Source organism: Pelmatolapia mariae, linkage group LG2 (assembly GCF_036321145.2).
Source record: "Pelmatolapia mariae isolate MD_Pm_ZW linkage group LG2, Pm_UMD_F_2, whole genome shotgun sequence".
In the NCBI taxonomy this organism is placed as follows: Eukaryota; Metazoa; Chordata; class Actinopteri; order Cichliformes; family Cichlidae; genus Pelmatolapia; species Pelmatolapia mariae.
The window spans coordinates 3,691,056-3,708,629 of record NC_086228.1 but is presented as its reverse complement, the minus strand read 5'-3'; the positions used below and the strand labels follow the sequence as shown (position 1 = coordinate 3,708,629).

At 41.8% G+C, this 17,574-nt stretch overlaps 2 protein-coding genes across 6 annotated transcripts in view; both read right to left on the bottom strand.

The window, feature by feature from the left end:
• The window catches only part of ebf1a (EBF transcription factor 1a), a 55,519-nt gene extending 47,291 nt beyond the window's left edge, over positions 1 to 8,228 (bottom strand). For all 5 annotated transcript variants that reach the window (XM_063490493.1, XM_063490485.1, XM_063490501.1 and 2 more), the window contains exons 1-6: positions 7,302 to 8,228; positions 6,245 to 6,401; positions 5,047 to 5,110; positions 4,239 to 4,294; positions 2,424 to 2,497; positions 912 to 980 (exon numbers count right to left, since the gene is read on the bottom strand). In XM_063490493.1, the coding sequence (XP_063346563.1) occupies positions 912 to 980; positions 2,424 to 2,497; positions 4,239 to 4,294; positions 5,047 to 5,110; positions 6,245 to 6,401; positions 7,302 to 7,435 (554 nt within the window). In that variant the 5' untranslated portion in view covers positions 7,436 to 8,228. The remainder of the gene's footprint in view (positions 1 to 911; positions 981 to 2,423; positions 2,498 to 4,238; positions 4,295 to 5,046; positions 5,111 to 6,244; positions 6,402 to 7,301) is intronic.
• Positions 8,229 to 15,215: 6,987 nt separating this feature from the next.
• il12ba (interleukin 12Ba) lies at positions 15,216 to 17,217 on the bottom strand. The gene is made up of 7 exons (XM_063490530.1): positions 17,130 to 17,217; positions 16,745 to 17,032; positions 16,552 to 16,654; positions 16,038 to 16,267; positions 15,788 to 15,951; positions 15,527 to 15,648; positions 15,216 to 15,283 (listed from the first exon to the last, which is right to left on the bottom strand). Exons 1-7 carry the CDS (start codon positions 17,215 to 17,217, stop codon positions 15,232 to 15,234), a joined length of 1,047 nt encoding a protein of 348 aa, XP_063346600.1. The 3' UTR covers positions 15,216 to 15,231.
• Between the last annotated feature and the right edge of the window lie 357 nt (positions 17,218 to 17,574).

Here is a 17,574-nt window from a genome sequence, read left to right as displayed (position 1 = left end):
CAAATTCAAATCAGACATCAGATAGACTACAATCTCCCTCATTTTACCTAATGACGCAGTGGCTAGGACATAGTTGAATATCAGAAAATACATTCAAAATTCATTCATGGAAAGTCTTTTCAGCTCTCTTTAAGTCCTGATCAGAACCGCCTTAAATCTGCACGAACAAGAACAGCTCGAGTACGAGCAAAATACCTTCCCTCGTCCTCCCGTGTGCCACACGCACGCACGCGGCAGAGGCCGGACAGTAAATCTCTCTGACTATAAATCCTGCAAGCTGCTGCATCAGTCAGAGGTAGTTTATGACAGCAGGAGAAAGGCAAAAGACTGCGAGTGTTTTAAAAAATACAACCCAGCTAACAACAGCCATCCACGAGTGAGATTTATACACAGAAATACACACACCAGAGCGTAGTAGCTGTAACCCTAACTGCTCATCAGCTAAGTCATCAGCACGACCACACAAACGCTGTTTGACCACACTTGAAGTGGAGCTCGACTGCTCCATGATTGCTCCTCCACTTCACGCACGCAAACACACTAACACAAACATACAGCTGGAATATAATTTACTGCCATTTCACACTTTCTGCTTACACAGACAATTATGGCTGCTCAAAAAAAAACAAAAAACCCCCCAGAAAACAACCTGTGGCTGCTTTATTAGGCCTGCAGGTTGCAATTTCTCAGCCAAATCACATGTCAAAGATCCCTTCCAACTGCTTTCTTTCGCTAAAAATTTAAATGGCTTCTTGTCATGCTTTGTATGTTCCGGCATTATTTACTGCCCGTGTATTTGGCCCACAGCGCTTGTTTCACACACCCCTCCACAGTTATACCTGCTGCACTTGTGTTTGCGGTGACAGCACATCATCGTGCCGAATGGGGGTCAAAGGGCAAAGTTTGCTTACCTGTCGATGATGACAGGGTCTGATGGGGTCTCGTTCCTGTTGCCGCAACTCTTCTTATCGCAGCATCGACTGCAGGGGATGGGGATGAAACAAAAAAAAGGGCGGGGGGTTAGTCACCAGCAGCGAGAGCAAGATAAGGTGTAGCATTAGGGGGAGAAGAAAGCAGATGAGCATATAGGAGAGGGATGTGGGAGTAAAGGGGGCGTGAGACTTTTGTGGAGTTCAAGAGGAAGCATGGATTGGATTTCTGTTTAGCTTGTCAAGGTAAGACCGGGGCTTTTGCACTACAGTAGGTGAGATCAGCCGGGCGATTTTTAGGCAAAGTTTGGAGGAGAACGGGAAAAGCGGCGAGCTTGAATGGGGCTGAATAAAAACTTGAATTAGCCTCCAGGGCTCAGGTTAGCTCCATTTCTGTCAGACATCACAAAACCAGACATCTTATGTTCTCTATTTTTCCTCAGTGCTCGTCCCCTCCCTCTATCCCGCCTCTCTCCCTCTCTCGCTTGTTCTTTCTCTCTCTCAGAAGTGGGTCACAGAGTGGTCCCACTGGACCTGGAGAGTAGTGCATGCCGGGTAGAAGGGGGTTGCATACTGATGTGACGAGTCCTTTCTGAATCATTTGACTGCACTGCTATGTAACAGCGTGTTGTGTGTCGTCGACACCCCCCCTTCTGTATTCCCCCCAAAAAAGTATCATTGCATCTACCTTTCCCTCTCTTGTCTGCTCACCTGAGCCTTTGCATGTCTGTGTGTACCTGTGTCTGACTACATGTGTGCATCTACTGTATGTGTGTGTGTGTGTGTGTGGGAGGAGATGGAGAAAGACACTGAAGCAAGTGAGAGAAGGCTGGAGAGAGACTGACCCTCCCCCTGCTTTCTCAAGTCCCCCAGGACAAGAGGATTGGAGAGCCAGATCAGATTTCTGATCTCGACCGTTTCCTGCAGCATATGAAAACAAGTGGTCTAAATTGCCTTGTGTGATAACCAGGAAGTGTCTACACTTTGCCACTAGCCATTTTTCTCCATGCAACTCTTACATGTTCTTCTAGATGGCTGGTTTTGTAAGAGACAATCACACGCTGTGTGATGCCTTTATTGATTGTGAATGCATGCAATGGGACTGTGAGAGTCCTCCCAGCTTACTACTTTTGAGTGAGTGTGTGTGTGTCTGTATTTTATGTGTAATTTGAGTCTGCCTCCCTCTGCACATAGCTCACTGTCAGGACACAGCAAACTGCATGTATTACACAAACTGAGGAGGATGGGTTTGAGTAATGAGCTTTTCCTTGTCCTAATTAGCTGAACATGAGAGGGATGCACACGCGCACATACACACCGACACATACACGCACAACAGAAATAGGCCAGGGCCCGTCTCCCCAACCCACTTTGAGGAAAATGATAAGATTTCTATTGCAATTTAGCAGCGCTCCTCATGTCTTTGCCCCCTCTTTACACCAACAAAGACATCTCCGGAGTGAGAAATGTGGTATAAAATGCTCTGCGTTTTACCTGCACATGATCTCATGGGTCAGCAGCACCCGACACATCTCTGGATTTTTGTCCTGGCCCTCATAAACAATGGCCTAAAGAAAGGGGAGGGGGAAAGATGACAGAAAGTTAAAATGATTGTAGTTTACATTTTTTTCAGTGGTGTATTAAGAGGAAAAAAAAAAGTCAAACTACGATGCAGGGGGCAAGTAAAAAACAAAAAGATGTGTGTGCATGTGTGTGTGTCTTTCATCTGGGAGTAGTGTTTGTCTATCTGGCAAATCTGTGTATCGTGGGAATCCAGTCCGCCTGAACAGGAACTCTCTGTTCTGACAGAGACAGTAAGAGCAAAATTGTTTGTGTGTGTGTGTGTGTGTGTGTGTGTGTGTGTGTGTGTGTGTGTGTGTGTGTGTGTGTGTGTGTGTGTGTGTGTGTGTGTGTGTGTGTGTACTACTGCCCGTGCATATGTGTTTGTGCATGCACGTATGTTTATACGTGGTGTACAGTGAGCAGTTGGACTGCCAGACTGGAGTATAGTGCACCATCTGGTCCATACAGCACAGCGTCCAAAAATCTAGTCTGGTTACCCCTCCAACCCCACTCAACATGCTCTCCAGGGCTGTGATCGCCCTGCACACACACACACAAACGCAATCTCACACACACACAGACCCACAAACACAATCTCAAACACACTCACACACGCGTGCGTGCGCCGATAAACATGCAAACACACACGCTCTCGCACAAACAACATCTCCTCCTACTCTTTTCAATCTCAGACAAACTCTCTTCAAGCCTAATGGCACCAGAGGAAGAATTGGCAAAACAAAAGACCTGATATCAAAACAGCGCTGAAGAGGCTCACTTTCTTCGTTGTCTAATTCATCCGAGCGGTGAAATCCCTCAGTAGTGCGCCAGCCCACATGAGCTGCTCTGTATTTCTTTGTGCGATTGAATTGGCAATAACACACTCTGGGATAGTTTGTTCTGTTTCACATTGAGGAAATGAGGGTCAAGGTCCTCAAAGAGTGAGCTGGCATGCATCACTGTCTCTCTCAAACACTAACACACCGCCACGACCGAGATTCACACACTCACAATCACACACACACACATTCATGTGAACACACACTTATATATTGCCTGTTAAAAACACACACACACACACACACACACACACACACACACACACATGTCTGGTTTGCTATCCTCGTGGGGACATCCCATTGACATAATGCTTTCCCTAGCCCCTTACCCTAACCCTAACCATTAAAAATGAATGCCTAACCCTAACCCTTACCCTAAACCTAACCATAACCTAATTGTAACCCTGACAGTAAAACCGCATTTTGAGTGTGAAAATTGCTTTCAACCCCGAGGGGACCTGGATTTTGGTCCCCACGGTGCAGAAAGTCCCCACCAGGATAGTAAAAGTCAGATTTTGGTCCCCACCAGGATAGTACGAACCCGTACACACACACACACACACACACACACACACACACACACACACACACACAATTCCCCCTTACTAGCTGCTGTGCAGAGGTAGAATATGAGGACACATGTCCTCTACTTTTCTGGGCCTCTGTAAATGTATTCCACAGGTAAGACAGGTCGTTTATCAAGCAGGCTGTGCTGTGCTGAAGTTGAGGGTCTCAGACACAGGCATGCAGCAAAGCCAGGTTGGGGGGGGGGGGGGGGGGCAAGAGGAGGGGGTTGGTGGCTGGGTTTGGGTGGCTGGGTGGGGGGGCAACAGTCAGACCAACAGAGCCAGCAAACCATCGCAGAGTTCATTTTTTGTTGTTTTTAGTCTAAGGAAGCACGTCTTACCTGTTTAGTCATAGAGTCAATGAGACGAACATACAAGTCCTGCTCCGTCCTGATCCCTGCAGACACACACGTTAAAAAGTCATTTACACATTACATGTGAGGGAAAGCGTTTACGGGCTGGGGAATCTCTCTGAGCACAAAATGTATTATTTCTGATTTCCCCTGCGAGGCACTTCATGGAAACGATGAGTCTAAACTGTTAATAATGACTTTCAGTATTTGTTGCACGCTGTCAGTTTGGTTGGAACTTGAAAATTCAATTTGCTCTCTTTACTGTGTTGATTTTATCTGCATAAACATTTATTATCAACTTAATAGTGAAAATAAGCACAGCAGGAGGGAAACTCAAGTCTACTAAAATATAATCAATACAACTTAATTGTTCAACGAAGGAAGGAAGACTTTTAAAAAAAAGTTTAAAAGGAAGACGTTTTATTTTGCAGCTTGGAGTTTTTTACTCCTAAAGCAGGCCGACGAGGGATACACTGCGTTTACTCTTAGAAGCAACAGCAACAGCAACAGCAATAAATAAATACATAAATAATACAAATAATAATTAAAAAACATGCTTTTGTTTTTTCATTTATGAGCAATAATGCAATAATTTAAAAATATCTGAAGTTATCATCTTTCATGTTGGCTGAAAGCTAATAAATCCATAGAAGAAAACTATAAAACCTCTAAACCGAAGCTCAACCAAGTGACCACCTAAAACATTTATTTCCAGAGTTTTCTCACTTGTGTTTGACGTTTCATTCACACGCTGCTTCTGTTATTGCTCCATAAAAATTATGGAAACCAAACTCACCGTTACTGTAGAGGAGCTGAAGTCTATAATGGATCCCATTGTTGGTCTTTTCCCCCGTCATTTCCTATGAAAATTAAACCAGACCCGGTAAAAGCAAGCAGGCAAGCGAGCCACCTCGTCCTGGGACTTCGACTGCATGTCTACAACTTGATACATATATATATATATATGTATATATATTTTACATCAGCGAAATATCACAACTTTATATCTACAGTGAAATTAAGTTTTCATTTCTCTCTCACCTCTTCGTTTCGAGTTTGCAGAGAAGAGTTAGAAAAATAAAAAAAAGAATTCGTAACTTTTAATGAGGCTATTTGACAAAGAATAAGAAACCCAACTTCTTAATAATTAATTGTTTTTGTTTTTTAAAAAACACTGTTTTTTTATTTGTTTTTAAGCTTTGTAACCTAAACTATTCTACTGTTCTCCCACAGCTTCATTTTATTTTATTTCCTATTTTTAAAATGATACAACTTCCAACACATTTATTATCTCCCCCAACACAACAACGCGCAATGTGTAACGTGTTCTTACTGGCCAGCACAAAAACATTTGACTATAATTAATTATAAAGAAGTCGTTGTTAAATGCTAATAAATGCAGCACTTATTAATAAGTAAAACATTTTCCTATATCGATGTGACTTCAAAGACTAATATTGAAAGTTCCCTTTTTAAAGAAATTTAAAAAACATGTGAAAATGAAGAAGCTTGTCAGGAGAGCACCTGCAGGAATGGGCTGCATGCTGTGCTGAGCTGTCACAGAATATAAAAGTCAATATGGTTCTCGGCAAATGAGCGCAAAAGTTGCCGTAAATATGTGTAATATTCATTATTTTGCAGCTATAAAGAAAGTCAGAGTAATGACAAATATAATCAGAAGTCTGCAAGTATTATATTTTTTTAGGAACCCACGTCTAAAAATCACATCAGGGAAGCCTTCGGGAGTAATAATCCCTGCTGTGTGCGTTTGGTAATTTATCACTTTGACTATATTGTCAGGCGTCAGTCGATGCTTCGCTGCAATTTAAACATTGTACTCTTTCCTTGAATATTTTATTACACGCGGTGAGACGATGAAAATAAATAATAAGGCGTATATATATATATATATATATATATATATATATATATATATATATATATATATATATATATATATATATTTCTTTTTTTTTTTTAATTTGCAAACTCACCTTTTCCTTCTCTACAAAGTCGACGAAAGTGGTTCTCTCTATTTCCACAGGCTGACCCTGTCTGTCGTACAAAGCCAGGACGAAGTGGAAGAAGTTGGACTTGCGGAGGTTGGAGGGCGGCTGTTTCTCGAAGTGTGCCCGAGCGAGACCCACTCCGCTGCGGACACAAGCACAGACCAACTAGCATCCAAAACGACGGGCATTGAAAAAATATATACATATAAAAATAATAGAATAAAATAAAGAAAATAGAATCACAGCACGACAGAAACCTGCCCTCAGATTCAGCCTCATCGGTGGCAAAATTCGTCTCTGTGCAGTTGAATAAAAAAGCTGCAGTTTCATCAACAATAATTACAGAAATATGGCTAAATGTTAAAGCGTAAAGTTGAATTGCTTCGACGTACTATTTAATATTAAAGCCATAATTTGGACACGTCAGTTGCTCTCTCGATGGTAGGCCTGTCGTCCATGTTAGCGTCATTACTTTCTACTGCAGCTTTAATGAAATCAAATTCACTTTCTTTTATTTTGTGGGAAAACTGCGAAATTGTAGACCTGAAAAATATAATTCTGTATGCACATAAGCTACTAGGCTTTATCACAACAAAATCACAACTACTACTACTAATAATGTGAATAATAATAAAGGAGCTGAAAAGTCTAAGCAAAACTCAGCGCTCACTTTTTCAAACTAAAGTTATGCTGAGGGAACATTTAAACCCCGCTCGCCCAGGAGTTTTAGTCACTGTTACAGCCCTTCGTCCTGAAATCCGTTAAATAAAAAACTTCGAGGCACATACAATATTTTAGTAAGTCGGACTTTGAGCTAAAAAAAAGAAAGAAAGAGAAAAAATGAGGGAAAAGGGGCTTGAAATGCCTGGAGGGGGAGCGGTGATTATCCCACAACTGCGTCCTCTGGGGACTCGTGCTGCCCCAAGTGATGCAGCCGCTCTCCCGTCTTTAACACCGCAGATCTGAGCGGCTTTTCTCCCCCCCATATCCCCGGTCTCCACGCCTCGCAGTCAGCGCACCGCCAAGGCCGCCTCGGGCTCACCTCTGGGCGGCTGTGTTGGCGTCCAGCACCCCGGCGCCCTGCATCCATGTCCGAACCGCGTTCATCCCGGCCACCATGGGCTCTTCTTTCATACTACTCCCACTCCTCTGGATGCTCTCGTGGATGCCAAACATCAAAACGCACCTTCACACTGTCTCTATCTCTCACTCACTCACTCTCTCTCTCTCTCCCCCCTCTCTCTCCTCCTCTCCTCGGCTCCCTCCTTTCACTCTCTCTCTCTCTTCTTCTTCTTCTTTTCCCCTCCTGCCTCCCCTCCTCTTGCGTGTCTGTTTGATCGCGCTGTCAGAACGAGCAAAGTGGCGTGGTCTGTTTCACTCGGCGTTTAGTTGCGGCGTGTTTCTCAAAGTAAACAAAAGATGCGACATGTGGAAGGGAAAAAAAGAAAGAAAGAAAGAATAAAGGGAGGCCGGGAGCTGTCAGCATCCGAGGTTAGCTGCACCTCGTGTCAGCGACTCCAGAAGGAAAACGGAGTGGGGAAGCAGCAGCTGTGTGAAGATGAACAGCGTGAGAAACGATAAAAGAGGGGGGAAGCGCAGGATGAGAGGCTGCACTGAGTTGGCGACAGTCCCCGGGATCAAGGTGCAGCTGACACAAACGCGAGCAAAAATGTCAGTTTCCCCCTCTTTCTCTCTCTTTTCTTTTTTTCCTTGCAAACAAACAGTCCAAAGAGAAAACGAAAAACGAGGAGATGAAAACACGTTTCGCTTTCCTTAGCTCCGTTTCCTTATTTACAAAGTCTTCCCCTCCTCTCTCTCTCAGCTCAGATGAATGAAACGGAAGATTACGCGCAATTAAGAGGCAGTCCCGGGCAGCAGCGGCTCAACTCCTCCTCAGCTCCCGCTCGGGTGATTTGCGCTCTTTTTCCTTCCCTGAGGAATCACTTTGGACCATCTCTGGGATGCCAAACAGGAGAGAGGACTAGTAGGTGAAGGAGGCGTGGTTTGCACGCAAAGGGGAGGACTAGTAGGTGAAGGAGGCGTGGTCTGCACGCCTCAAACATAGTTAATAACGCGGACAATCATCTGTCCACCAACCCGACCACCACGTTGCCCGCCCGCCCGCCTTCTGTCCCCGCCTCGCTCCGCGCACTGTCCCGCCCCAGCCACTTAGCCTGAAGCTTTGCGCGCGCTCTCTCTCTCTGTGTGCGTGCGTGATGTGTGCGTGTTAAATCTTTTTTGTGTTTAGTGTTTAGAGCTGACAGTTAATATGTTCATGGCAATCAAACACCAGCTCCAGGGAGGAAGTTAGTTTGATCCATGTAGTTTTCCGTCTGTGAGCAAAGAGAAGAGCGAGAGAAACGGCACGCCACGAAATATCCCCGCATCCATCTGCAAAAAGCCCAAACAGATTCTGATTAAATGTTCTAATGAGGATCATATACAAACATTTTTTTCGTTTTCGTCTCGTTATTATGTGACAAAGCATGCACTAGTGGAGTGAAACAATCCGAGAAGCACTCACCATCTGCGCGCAGATTTATGCGTATATGTCTCAGATTAATTCAACATCAAACAACCAAAAATCAATATTTTAATTGTCCACATTCTGCACGCGTGTGCTGTGGAGAAAAAGGACTTTATTCAAACATTTATTTGTATTTTTTTTTAACTGAAGCTCCGTCTTGTTGTTTTCACACGAGATTCGGAATCAACTGCACGGAGAAGTCCAAGTGTTCATTCAGAGTATCAACTCCGGCAGATTATGGGCTTAACAAAGTTTCAGCGCACCAAAGGAAAAAAAGAAAAAAGAAAAAACAGAGCCTGGCAGCCGCTGTGCGCAATTTTGTGTTACAGCCCGGTGGTTTGAAATTAGCTTTGATTAGATGCATTACATAAATCTTGCGGGACTAAATGCTGAATCCAACATAAATATGAGGATTACAACTAAACTGTTCTGCGTCCTGCTGCCCAAAAAGAAATTTGCAGTCACTCAAAAGGAACTGCTCACAAACAATAACAGCACAAAAAAAGAAATGAAGAAAAAAAGTGTGACAAAAAATTTGCATGGCTGCTCACGGAGCCATGAAACTGTGCGGTGAGCTCACATGCATGAAGACCGGACGAACAAATCCAGCAGCTCTAGCAGGAAATGAGGATGCTGCTGCAGCTCTCCCCACTTTGCTCACCAGTCCTGGTTCTCCTCCGATCATTAGAGTCATTTCTAAATTGTCAAATTCAATTGTCCGGGGGAGGCATCTGCTCACTAAGTACTGTTTGCTTAATTATAATGAAATGGAAAGGATGAAAGAGTCGTTTGGTTTTGTTGTTTTTATCAGGAGGCTATATCTGAAAATTAAGATTTTATCAAAAAACGGCTCAAATGAAAGAATCTGACACGTTGATGCTGGCGGTTGCGGGCTCAGGAAAAAAAAGGTCACGTATAATTAAAACAAAATACACACTATTTGGAATTATGAGGTTATATATTTTGGCACTCTAATAACTCCAAACAAGTTTTACTTTGTTTTTAACTATTACTTTTTGAGTGACATTTCGGCATAATAAGCGACCAGCAAACCGCCGAGAAATGCCATAAACGGTCAAGGTTAGACACCAAACCCGCGGCAATCATCTCATCATTGTTTGTAGCTGTTTATTTATGTCTCCTGCTGTGGGAGGAGAAATGTGAGCACCCTACCACGTGAGTACACGATACAATAAATAGTGATAAAAAGTCTCTCACGCTCGTACTGGCTCAGTTTTTTTTTTTGCGCGCACACACACACACACACACACATACACACACACACACACACACACACACAAGTTGAGATCTATCCTTCAGCACATTTGTTTGATTGTGGCCGGCTCCCTCAAAGTGATCTGTCTGCCTTGGTTGGCATGCGGGCCCGCGCGAACACTGGAGGCCTCCGGGGTGTCGTATATTTATATCCCCAAACACCAACGCACACGGTTAGCCCAAATATCACTGTCTCAGTATCCAAAAACAGGCATGTCAGTCTGGGCCCCGATCTCCCAGCCATGCTAATACCGCGATTTACTAACTCCTTGGCACCCGGACGTAAGGTTTGCGAAATATCTCAGGTCATTACTCGCAAACAGAAATGCGCACGCCATTTAAACGATGTAAAGGTGCGTCTGCATATGTGTGTGTGTATAGGACACTTGACGAGGACTCATGTTCAAGTGTCCACATATGGGAAGGCTATTAAAATTCCCTGCGTGATATCTCTATTAGACGTTTTGAAGTAACTGATGAGAAAGGAGTTGTAGGCGCTGCAGTCCGTCTCTTGTACAGCCAGATGTTCCTGTAAATCAAAAAGGTTGGGCTGATGATAATAATGGCCTGATTGAACGGAAGACTCGTAAAAATCACTAGTTGTAAAATCAGGGCATATGCTTATGAGAGCGGAGCGTATGTCTAACAATATGCTCTCCAGTCGACATAAAAGTGGACAAATATAGGTGTTTGCCTTTTAAAACGTGTCAAACCACCAGCAGACTCGATCCATTTTAATATCAGCATAAAATACGAAAGGAAAAAACAAGTATAATTGTTGTTCCTAAAGTGCTTTTATAGCGTCAGCAAATATTGACTAGAAATTTAATAAACTGCTGTGATGAGAAATGAGAGTGCTGTACATTTTTCAGTCCTTTAGGCTACATATCTCTAGCAATCCCCAGTCCCGTTTCATTTCAGGTCAAGACCTATGAAAAGCACACTTATCAGGTGCAATGTTGCCATCTAGTGGGGTAAAAAAGACATCACACGACGCAAGAGGGCCATCAAGTCTCAGTAGCACTTGCATAGCATGTCCATGTGGCTGTATTTCTGTGCCATGATTGTCATAGTCAGGAAATGAGTGGATAAGGTCAGTAAGACGGCAGCGATGAATGAAAGCAATTCTAATCTAATCTAATCTAATCTAATCCCGTTGTGTATTCAAACCAAGTGTTTAAAAGCTAAACTGTTCAAAATATAGAAAGAAACAATATTTTTATGTGCACACAATATACACTCAGTGTACCAAAACATGACCTTGGCCTTGAAATATCCCCCCCCCCCCCCCCCCCCCCCAAATTGCTATTGATGGGCTCAGTAAGGATGACCTTGTCTTCTAGCAGTCATAATCATTCCTCATTTTGCTTATAAAAACCCTTTTCCGTGGATATGTTGGCCACAGCGTAAACCCCACAGAGACAATTAAAGCAATTTTTAATTTTTTTTAAAGACTAGACGTAAGTGTCCAAATACACATCACATGTATACACATAAATACAAGTATATAAAAATGTCAAAAGTAGAACTAAGTGGAAGCAAAGAATAGTGACTCTGTAGTGGGTATCAGGCTGTGCCCTTCATGTTTTCCGACAGGTGAGACAATTATTTAAACTGCATATAAATCAAACTCTACCAGCTCTGCACAAGAAGACATATCCATACACTGAAACTGAGACAGAAACTATCTTTATTTGGTTTAGAAGAAACTGTAAGAAACTCACTATGTCAGAAAGAAGTATTCCGTTTGTCTGTAGTCACAACCAACAGTATTGTATTTACCGTACGGACAGCTGTGAAACATACAAATTGATTTCACTCGTGCTCTTTGACCTACATTAATCAGAGACACACTGTATGCTGTTCCAGTCAGACCACGTGGCTAATGTAACACGTGATGCATTCAGCATTGTGGTTAGACTGGAGCTGAGGTCATGTTCGCTGCAAATGTTATAATTCCTCACAGACGTCTCCTTTAAATTACACCTACTATAAACTAAAGCTGAAAACATAAGATTGTTTCGATGATATATTGAAGTCCAGTGTGCAGATTTGATATTTTGTTATTTATGCAAGTCAATTAAAATCTTTGGTTTGTGGTCTGACTAGAATAGAAAGATGTCAGTGGTAAGATGTCAGCGTTAGCGTGGGTAAATCACAATTAGCCTTTGTTTTTAATAATTTTCCGATGGTTTACATCAATCAAAGAATAACTAATGGATTAACTGCCAGTAAAAAATGTTATTGCAACCAGTGAGGATCTAATTTAATCACTTATCAAAAGATCATGTCATAGCATTCATAAAGTCTCATTTGACCTCGGAGGACTACCTACTATAACCCTAACATACCGATTTAGTTTTTTTTAAGAAGCAATGTTAGAATTTCCACTTTTAAAAATGAAAAATGTAAGATAAATCATAGTATTTTTTCACTTTTTTATAAGCATAAAAGTTGAAACATTTCTCAAAAATGTAACAAATACTCTCTGTCACATGCAGACAACTAAAACGTAGATCAGGACTGTCATATCTTTTTTTGGTATTTTGCCCCGAAAGTCATTATGTCACTTAACCTCTTCTGCTTTTTACGATGGGGAAGTGAACAGAGCAGCCACCACAGCCTCGCGACAAACAACCATAACCTACAGGCCAATGCACACAAGAGTCGCTTATGATTCACTAGGTCTGATGTTGTTTATTTGGACTTTTCTTGCATGTGACATGGAAATTTGGTTCTAAATGATGCTTCATTAACAATTAGACTGGAATTTCAGGTTGTTAGGACCCTTTACACTCACACACACACACACACACACACACACACTCACACACACACACATACCAATACCAGTAAACATTAATTTAGTGAACTGCTGAACTTCTTAGAGCCACAAGACACTAAAGTGTGTTTGCGTGCCCTTTTCATTGTATAACGGTGATTAAATAAGCTAAAAGCTATTTTTTTAACATCAACATTTGACATTTACATACAAACATATTTAAATAATGTTTGAGAATAATATTTTTATCAATATATTTGCCAAGAAAGTCCTAGTGGGCATCAGTGACTGGGTACTGGTATTGCAAACTATTATAACTGCATAAGATGCTTTCATAGTAGAGGTTGTAACTACAGGTGAACATTACACAGTATTAAACACAGAATTCCTTATAGCTATAATGCTTTGGAAAAGTCTTGAACCACCTCTCATTTCTTTCTATTTTGCTTGGAAAATGGGAAGTAGTTTCAACAATTTATTCAGACATTTGCACACATAAATGGAAACACAGCATATCGGGCAATAGTATAGTTTGTGGAATTCTAACGAGCTTGATATTTGCTATGGACACCTTTATTCTTCAACACAGCCTGAACTCTCGTAGGCAAACTTTTGTGTCATTGAAGTAGTTTTTAGGAAGAGTTCTCCAGGCTTCTTGAAGGACATTCAAAGATCTTTATTGGATGTTGGCTGCCTTTTGTGCTGTTTGTCCAGTTTATCTTACACTGTTTCAATAAATTTGAGATCCAGGCTCTGAGGAGGCCAATCCATGACTGATAGTGCTCCACTGCATGCTTTTCAGTTCAATACTTGTGTAATTTGGCATACTTCAGCCTTTTACTCCTTGTTTCTCTTCATTAACCTCCTAGGACCTGGCGTCCACATATGTGGACATCACATTTTGGGTTGTCTAGACCAAAATACTAAATTTTGCTCTACAGGGGCCTGATATCCACTTACGAGGACATTAAACTGCGTCTGTTTCATCATATGAATGTCTTCATATGTGGCTCTCATTTTTCTTAGAAACAAAAATCAGGTAAAAAGAATCTGGTGATTGTTTGTTTTTACATTCATCAGGTCCCAATCAGCTCAAATAGCAACGAGAAATTAAAAATGCATGCCGTGAAAGAGTTTGGGTCTCAGGAGGTTAAGAATGATTTTTTGGCAGTCACCCTTCCACTGAGACCATTTCTGATGAGTCTCATTTGAAACTTAAGGACCACATGCATCTTTGAGGCCCTGTGTCAGGTCTTTGCTGGTTTTTTCTCCCCCATTTCTTAAGGACATGCCTTTCAGATACTGCTCATCTACTGTGGATTATTTTTTTTTCAGGCCTGACACTGTTTATTTTGTCCTCAACTATATAAAACAATGTGTAGGGTAAACATTACTGCCACCAGCGCTAGGCTGATAACCAGTCATGCGTGTAGCGATGTCCCAATGTCACTTACTGTGAAGAAGAGTTACTGGCAAAGGAAAATGCCAGATTGTGTTGACTAATAGTTTTAATCACATTAACAATTCCTTTGTTTAAAGGTCACTGCCTAGCTGTTTGACTAAGCTTACATTATATCACATGTGCGCTTCCTCTTATATGGGTGTTCGAAACCAAGCATGCTGAGGAACTCTGAGCTCAGTTTTGATATTACTGTATTTAGCTAAGGGAAAATGCTGCTCTATTAATATATCAATACTGGCAGAAGTTAATTGTTAATATATTGACCTTACAGAAAAGTACTGCCCTTTAGAGAATCCCATGTAAAATTAAGAGCTGTCAGCTAGTTCAGTATAAAGCAGATGCGTGATGATTTAATCTGAAATTATAATTTTGTAATATAACCATGGAGAAGGCAATTGATAGAAAGAAAGCAAGCAAACATGACACAAAATTGTGTCCTGGCAAGAAGCACATATTGGAAACCACAGGTGCCATATCTTGACTAATAACAACTGTTTTATGAAACTTCTGGTTTTTGTCCCAGAGCGAAGAGGAGTTTCTACCGAAAGCGACACTCTCACCTAACCGGTTAGGGAAAAGACATAGAAATTCTGCACACCTGATGTCCGTCTACATGTGTTATTCAAACATTGTTCTCTGCAAAATGGGTTTTAATATTACATCACCGACCTTTCGGAAGGCTGATAGGAAAAACAGTGCTACAGTCATTTCTTGAATGACTTCTATAGTGTCTCCCGACTACGTCTGAAATCTGGGCGATGTGTTAATTTGACTGGTAGCTTATATTTGATTTCACCAATATTGTGCAGCAGACAGGTGACAAAAAGATCAAGCTGAGCTCACTTTATTTACTTTCACAATTAGACATTACAAAAAACAATTTTACTCTGTAAAATAAATATATAAAGCACCACAATTCTCCTCTTTTATATTCGTTTGTTCAGGTGCTTGTTCCTCTTCTTCCTGTGGTTCCTCAGCCTGTAAACAGAAAAGAAATAACGGAATCATTTGGCACTCTGACAGACATAAGTTTAAGGCTCAAAAACACACCACAGCCATCAGTGAGTTATGTAAAAAGTGGAAACAATAGAGCCAAGAGACAACACGCAGTCGGCACTCTGACATGTGATCACAACCTATGGGGAAAAACGCGTGGCTTGCAAGATTTACAGAAGAAACGGATGTCGAGTGTCCCATGTTACACTAAAGAGCGGCACAAACCTTTTATGGCTCCACTCGCTCCACTGTGAGAAAGAGAAGGCATCTTTTGCTCTGACGCACACAGCCTTAGCCCTGTTCTTCACTTTGAACTGAAAAGTGTCTGTAGAGTGGAGTGTCAAAGCCTGAAATTGTTTAAAAAAAAAAAAAAAATGCATTTATACATGTACCCTTCATGCACTGTATCATATCAATTAACACATATGGTATATCATTATATTCATTTCTTCCTCTGGAAAAATACAGTCTGTAAATGGCACTTACTTTATAGTCGTTGCAAGGGCTGTCACAGCTCTCGCAACCATCCTTGAGCTGTGCAATCTGGAAGGTGAGAGGGAAGTAGGAGTAGGGGCTGCTCCAGGAGCTCGGGTAACTCCACTGTATCACTGTGGTGTTGACTTGAGCAATCTCCACCTTGTCAGGTTTCACTGTTTAAGACGGAAGCAAAACACCAGAGTAAGACCAAAACAATGAAAAGCCACAAAAGAGGAAGCTTCGTCCAAAGAATTCTCACCTATCTCTGACAAGTAAAAGCACTGAAAATATTCCTCCAACAGAAAGTGCTGGCTCAACACGAACACAGTGACGCAGATCTGCTTGCTCTCCTCGGCGTAAGGGCAATGCTGTTTGTCCAGGCAAGAGATCCTGTTGTCACTCACGGTACAGGTGAAGTTGCCGTAAACTGAGGAGCACGTCCACTGGCCGCTGGTATCCACAGAGCACTTTGTGTTGTTGTCAGGAACACTGTAGAAAAGTAAAAAAAACAAAAAACATGCATTTAGAGTCAAGTGGCTGTACAAGATTCTCATGGGCAAACATTTGCAGCTGTATTATTATTATTATTATCATTATTATTTATTTATTTTTAAACATGGTTCCCTGTACATGACCTTTAAAAATCACAAACATGTTTCCTTTCATAACTGGGTATTTATGTATGTCTTTCTGCAATCTCAGCTCTTACATGATGATTTGTTGTTATTGGTGAGCAGAACCGAAAGTGTTTCAGCAGTACAACGTGTGCTTACCGATGAGCTTTGATAAATGCTACTCTGCCATTGCGACTGCTGTGCCAGGTCCAGGAGCAGTGGAACTCGCCACTGTAATTTTGAGCCGTGCACTTGAGGTAATCTAACAAGACGATTCAGAGAGCACAAGACAAATACTTTAAAATGTATCCAGTTTTCTCAGCTGTATAATTTGTGTCAAGTTTGCACATACCTTCGTCAGTTTTCACTAGTATCTTCCGCCTTTTGCTCTTATCTTCTTTGATGAGAACAATAGTATGATTGAGAAGAGATCCATCCTCACTGTGGCAGGTGTAGTTGCCCCCTCCTAAGCTTTCCTCTAGCTGCACTCGATATGAGTTTCCCCTCTGAGCTTGATTTATTCCATTCTTCTTCCAAAAGATTTCTTGACTCTGGTTGGCACTCCCAATGAGCTCCTGTGGCGACTCCATACACAACAGGTTCTGCTCACCCAAAGTGCCATCCACCTCCAAAACCAGAACTATCGGGGGACAGATTCACATTCAAAGGATTGAAAAGAGGGCGAGAATCAATCATTTAAACTTAGGGTGACAGATTCTCCCAACTATCAAACTTACTGTTGGGCAACAGAGTCCAGTGCTTCTTTGGATTCTGGTAACTGATTTGGAAAACTGCACAGATGATGCTGAAAGCAAACCACTTCATCTGAGTGAAAAAGAGAAGACAGACCAGGGAGGTAATCATGAAAAATCAATAAAAATTGGAAGAAGAGGGCACAAAGGAAGTCAGTAAAAATGCAATAAAAGCAGTACAGGCTCTTGGACGCACATGCTTAAAGACATTACACCTACATTTACAAATGGCAGTAAAGCTGCACTTGTAATAACCCACTGCAATAGTGGAAATGCACTGCCATCAACTCTGATCAGTGTCCAACTGCCTGAATAAATAAATAATAAAATTAGATAAATAGTCATAACACACTCTGTGGAATGATAAGTTGATATCAACAGCAGCATTCGTGATGCTAAAAGGGATCAGTCAACTCAAAGTGCTTAAATG